This window comes from Porites lutea, chromosome 4 (genome assembly GCF_958299795.1).
Source record: "Porites lutea chromosome 4, jaPorLute2.1, whole genome shotgun sequence".
NCBI lineage: Eukaryota > Metazoa > Cnidaria > Anthozoa > Scleractinia > Poritidae > Porites > Porites lutea.
In genome coordinates this window covers 9,194,413-9,200,780 of record NC_133204.1, presented here as the reverse complement: position 1 = coordinate 9,200,780, position 6,368 = coordinate 9,194,413, and the positions used below count along the sequence as shown (strand labels likewise).

The 6,368-nt window shown below is 36.2% G+C and overlaps 1 protein-coding gene across 1 annotated transcript; it reads left to right on the top strand.

Moving 5' to 3' along the window:
* Positions 1-2,657: 2,657 nt before the first annotated feature.
* Positions 2,658-4,131, top strand: LOC140934147 (uncharacterized). Its single transcript, XM_073383824.1, has 3 exons — positions 2,658-2,786; positions 3,294-3,518; positions 3,877-4,131. The coding sequence occupies exons 1-3, from the start codon at positions 2,658-2,660 to the stop codon at positions 4,129-4,131; spliced, it is 609 nt and encodes a 202-aa protein (XP_073239925.1).
* The last annotated feature ends 2,237 nt before the right edge of the window (positions 4,132-6,368 follow it).

Below are 6,368 nucleotides of genomic sequence, written 5' to 3'. Positions count from 1 at the left end.
GAGGCATCGTAGATTTTGATGAAAGTGGAAACCGTCTGGGCTACGACCCAAAACATCTGCGAAAGTGGGAAATGCCTTTTAAGCGAGTGGACAGTGACATGTGTGAGCTGTTACACGAACCGAAGAACCGGAAGCGCCGTGCAGGCGATGTTCTATATAATGTATGCAACCCGTGCAAGAAATTGCACCTCCGAATATCCAGGGCATTGAGGTAAGATATTTTTTTGTTTGTTCACTTATTGTAACTATTGTTTGCCTGTCTGTTCATAATAAATTAAGTACACTAGCTTTTTTAATGATAAAATTTTAATGTACCATAGTTATAACGATTTATCTCAATGATGTGTTGTGTTATTGTAAAACTTCAGCGACTTCAATGGTTATTTTATTAGAGGTGGAAGGGCTGATGCAAATTGATACGGGGGGGGGGGTCACTAATCTTTATGCAGGCAAAAATTGAGACCACATATATTTATGGCTTCCCTCCTTTTTTTCTTCCCCCTATCCCATCTCTAAATAATGACTGGTCCTCAAAAAATAAAATAAAAATGAGGACAAAACCAATTAATTAATAAGAACCTACATGGAAGTAAGAAATAGTATAAAAATAATAAATCAAATAATAGCTGTCCCTTGATTAATCACCTTCCTCAATTAGTCGCCTCCCTCAAATAATCCCCCCCATAGATGGAAATATAAATAATCACCTCCCTCAAAATTAATAATCACTCACCCCCACCCCTTTCACCATCTTCTCTTTCATTTATCCCAGCCTCCCTGTCAATTTGAAGTGGAGTCTGATCCAGCAAAACTGATCAGTGATAATTCATGGAAACTTAACCAAGGAACCAAATTTTGAACACTCAAATGGGGAAGGAGGAGCCATAAGATTATAGTTATTGTTTCATTTATTTATATTTTTATATTTATTAAAGGCTTAAAGATCTGAATAGTAGCCCACGTACCAAGCCAACGTCCAAGTGCAACTGGAAGTATCTAAGCCCTAAGTCAAAAAAAAAGAGAAGGAATGCCATTTCAGTTGACAAGCGGAAACTAGAGAGGGAAGTTAGAAAGTTAAAGTCCTACAACTGCAAACTTAGTGACAAGCAGGACCAGGAGATGAGAAAAATTGTAAATGTCATAGAAAATGACTTCCGTCCTGAATTGCAGCATGTTATTAATGATTCATCAGATGAAGGCAGTGGGAAAGCAGATGTTCTGAGAGCTGTGTGGGAGCAAGACCTAAAAGACAGGAGGGAGTTTTGGACTGATCAAAGGAGAAACAGTGAGCAAACAGCTAATATTGGAACAAATAACAGAAATCCCCATTTAACCGCTCACAGAAAATGATAAAACTTAATATACAAGTTGAAAATCTTAACTCTTTTCACTTAATAATATTCAATAATTAAAGGATTAGATTTAGATACCAGTGAATTATGATCCTCTCAGTGAACATTAAAAAAGCTAAGCAGTATGAAACTATGAATTATTTCGTTGTACGTTTGTCAACTCAAGGGTTAAATTTATTCTGTCATTTTGTGCATTAAGGGCAATACACATTGCTGTACTGTATCATCAATTAACAGAAATGAAAAATATTTATAAATAGACTTTATACTCCATCATGGGAAACTTCATAGCAGTCATTAAAAACTAATAGGAATTTGTGTACAATGTTCTTGTGTAGGAAATGGTGTGCATGGAAATAGATGGAGTACAATTACCTATCGTATGGCTCTGGCAGTATTTTGTAGAAGCCCGGCAGCCTATGAGGCTTTGGCAGGTTTTGACATATTACAGCTACCATCAGTGGATTCATTAAGACAACTACGGTCGGGGTACTTCCAGACTGATGGCCCCAATTGGGAAAACCTGGAAGAAGCTGCCCAAGATTACAAATCCCTTCGAGAGGAAAAGAGAGTACAAGGGTTACTACAACCGCAAGGCTGGGGTGTGTTGATTGGGGATGAGGTGAAAGTGGTGACAAAAATTCAGTGGAACTCCAGAAATAATGAGTGCGTTTATTTATGCATGGTTTAATTCATTTAATAAATATTTATGTACCTTTTTGGTCAGTTTCCTTTTTTGGCATCCATGAATTTGCTGAATTTTGAAATTATAGTAAAAAGATTAACAATTAATTGATTTCTTCTAACTTTTGACCAAAAGTGAGTTAGTGAATACCTTAAAAAGTATAGACTTAATTAGAAGAATTGTCTAGATCCGTTACATAATAGTGGTAAACTTAAATTCACAAAATGATGCTTGGATTCATTTAAAGTAAATTAAATGCCTGTCAACTAAATAATATAATGTCAATAATAATTTTCTCTTACTAATTTTTTACATGAAGATTCATTGGTCATTCCCTCACTCCTGATGAGATGGTTTCACTTCACGATATTTATGAGGAACTGGATCCATCTCGAAGACAAATGAGAGCATCTTATGTATACCAGTTCTTATGGCGTGACCTTACAAGCGAGTTCGATGTCATTGGTCCTTACTACAAGAGCGAAGTGGGAATGAAGCATCAGTTTGTGATGACGTGCATACTTACCACCATCCATGCATTTCATCTCTACGGATTCGAGGTGATGGCCATTGTACTAGATGGTGCTAGCACAAACTTGGCTGCAATGAAGTACTTTACCATGGGTAAGGCTGGTGCATATGGTATGAATGAGGACCCAGCTGTGTCAGAACCTCATCGTGTAAAAACATGGTGGATAAATCCATTCACTGGTACCAAGATATTTTTTGTGCCATGTCCATCCCATGAGGTAACAGTTGCAATAATAATTTGAAACTGCATGTTATAATAATCAGGGTGCAAAGAAGGTCAGTTATGCAGCTTGCCATTTGGGCAAGCTGTAGCTAGCATGTACTAGCCCACAAGTCATTTCAACTGGCCCCAAAACCCTTTTTGATTAGCAGGATTGATTACAATCCTTTTGTAATTTGAATTTCCAAAAAATAATTGACCAGCTCCCAACATCAGTGGCTTCATATATTTGTTTGTAATAGGGTCAAGTTTAACTATTCCATTTTTTAGTGTTACTGTATATTTTGAAAGCAGTTATTTCCTGTAAACCCTTATAAAATATTTCCAAACCATCGACAAATCTTTAAAATTTTTAAGGATGTTATCCTTGTACATGTATATATACAGTTGTGGTACAACTACATTTTGCGTAAATATTGGAACAATCCAAAAGAAGAAAAATTTAGAAAGCAACCATTCAAAAAAAAATCATCAGCCTTCTGATAAGTGTCTCTAATATTCACAGCTGAAAAGCATTATTGCGGCATTGTATTCTTCAAAGCCAACTGGAAAAAAGCACTTTAACTTGTGGGGTATCAACTTTGGTTGGAGACAGATCATTGGAGTATGGAATCGAGAACTGGATAGGGCGCGAAAGAACAGAATGCTGAGAGTTCCAGAGCTGAAGTACCGGTATGTTTTCAGGGATTCTTGGACACGACTTAATGTCAGACCTGCCAAAGTTATGCAGGTAAGCCGCTATAAATGTGTTTCAAATATATCCGGACAGCACAGTCCTAAATACTATTGTTAAGTTAATAATCTGACTACTTTATCTAATCAACTAAAATAATATTAAACTTGGCAGGAACATTTAAGTTTACATTTTAGCTTCAACTTTTTCCTAGTGTTCAGTATGATTACCCAGCTCTCATAAGATTAAATTTAATGTTGTGGTTTAATTTATCTTTGGTTCAAATTTTATTTTCCGTTGTTTTTGGGTAGGAAAATAAAATTTAAACCAAAGATAGAATTGAATACAATTGAACATTTTGTTTATGCTGTATTGAGCTGTTTTGAAAATCACTTATTTCCATTATATTTATCAGCAAGACCATCTGATTGGAGAACTAAAGGAGTATCAAGAAAAAGGCCCTGCTGATGCTGACAAGGTTTCTATGACCGTGGAGTACCTGGAAGCTGCCCAGTCATTATTTGAATTTGGTGTACTCAGCCATACAAAGATATCTGATGTCAACAGTGCTGTTCTTCAGAAGATGGAGGAAGGATTTCTGTTTTTTGTAGCCTGGGCAGACTACTGCTATGGTGAAGGTAGAAAATTGCTTATCCCTGTTCACACTTAGTCAGTAATTTTTGTATAGCTGCACAGAGTCCAATGTGTACCAATAAAAACACTTTCAGAGTAATATTTAATTAAACAGTATACCCCTGTTGTACCAGTGGCATTATTACTGTCTTGAAAATGAAATGCAACATGATTAATTGGTGACGTCGAGTGATTTCCTGTTCTCTGGAGGAGCTAGGAAGTACCAAAACAAAAAAAGTGAACATTCAAGTGAATGTAGAAACCAGTACATCTTAGGGCCCTGGACTTTAATCAATCATGGTCACTTTGTGATTTTGTTTTTGACTGCAAACTTTGGTCAATTCTGAAGATCAATTCAAAATTACCCTCATTGGAGATTCTTTTTTTTTTTTCAAAACAGGCTATGACCTTTCAGTCCCCACACAGACAGTCTTTTTGTCATGGCAAGTAAGTATGTTTCTTTTTTTTTGGCTATTTCAAGATGTATTGTTTTATAGTATCTCTCCTGAGAAGTGAATATTAATTACTTGCCTTGCAGACATGGGACCTGCTCAGATTGATGTACTATGGTTTTTCTGAACTTTGCCATGAGTTCTTTGATCGGTTTCCAGGGCATTACCTTATTCCACTAAGGATTAATGGCAGTGGATTAGAAACAATCTTCTCTCAGCTACGATTTTCAACTGCTGGAAACTTAACCAGCTGTAATTATGGCTATGCCCTTTCCTCGTTGACTCTGAGAAGGTTCCTTCATGGTCACCGTGGGAAATACAAGTACCGGAAAGCAAGATTGTATGTGAGGCAGAGACGCTTCAAAAGGTCCAGACGTATGGTACAAAGAGTGGCATAATTACTCATCCTTGTTATATGAGTCAGCTGCCTCTTTTCAACCCTTCTTACAGTATTTCATTTGGGATGAAAACAAGATAACAACTTAGCTGAGTTGTTTTCAAAAGTATACATTGTACATTGAGCAAGTCAAAATAATTGTGTTATTTCTACAAGAGTCTGTTGTCATTTTTTAGTCAGGCATATCGGATGTAAAGTTGCTTTGTAATTTAGTTTGTTGAAAATATTCTAGTGGTACAATAATTTTTTTAACCAATTTTTTCTAGCATTTCAAGAGTTTGAAGATATTCAAATAGCACATGGACCTCCAATTTTAAGAATAATAAGATTCTTTATTGCAATTCGAAAGTGATAAGCTTGTACATGGAAAGGAATCCCTCTACAATAATATTAAAGGGGTGACTGGAAAAACGTATGAGTGACTTCCAATAAATTAGTTAAGACTGTACATTCTCCTTCCAATTTGAAATGCATAATAATGCTCCATGTGACTCAAATGGAAACTGTGACATTAGATTGGAGTCTCATTCCATGTTTCATGCACTCCTTCAATTATCAAAAAATGTAAAGCATAACAGACTGTTGAGTTCAGTGACAGTAATATTACTGTAAAGAATCGAATCATTCATCTGGGTCTACTATTGTTCAAAGACTACAAAGTCGGCGCTAACACGGGGTGAAATTTTAATCCAGGTTTCATTTCCTTTTTTTCAAAAGTATTAATTTTCTGTCATAATTTCTTATTCAATTGGATAATACCCAGGGTTAGTGAATTATCAACTAACCATGGGTATTCATGTTAGCTCAGCTTTGAACAACATGGCCCTGGATACACTATAAACTCTCAGAGTGTATCTAGCTATCTGATATCTTACTTCTTTCTTAAAGATCATGACCAGAGAGAAATAAAACGTACATGTGGGTGTTGGCATCTTAACTAAAAATTAATATATTACTTAACTACTAGTTTAATTAGATTCAAACAGAGACTCATGAAGGGCTTGTGTTTAAAACAACAGATTATAAAATATTTGTGGTGGCCAATTTACTTTACCACCCAGTTGATAAAATCAAATAATATCCCAACACAGATCCACAGTATTTTCAACTACTAGGCTGACAGACAGGATATAGTCAATGAAAAGTCCCTTAAATTATTCAGGGGAGGGATTTGTACACAAATTTGGGTCTCTCATTGTACTGGCCATGAGAAGAAGGGACTACGGTAGTCACAGGATGCAGAGAAAGTCAGTTTTACAGCCTGCCATTCGGGCAAGCTTTAGCTTAGCTTGCGATCATGCCCTCTCCCTTTATCTCTGTAATCTGCTTTGGGGAGGAGCCAAAGATGCAAAGAAGCCAAAAAAGTAACGCCTGATCTCAGGTTAGCTTTAGCTAGCATGTACTAGTCCACAAGTCATTTCAACT

Coding starts and splice junctions, on each gene's coding strand:
- LOC140934147 (XM_073383824.1), top strand. CDS start 2,658: ATGGGTAAGGCTGGTGCATATGGTATGAATGAGGACCCAGCTGTGTCA. Junction 2,787..3,293: donor TGCCATGTCCATCCCATGAG/GTAACAGTTGCA, acceptor TAATATTCACAG/CTGAAAAGCATTATTGCGGC. Junction 3,519..3,876: donor GACCTGCCAAAGTTATGCAG/GTAAGCCGCTAT, acceptor TATATTTATCAG/CAAGACCATCTGATTGGAGA.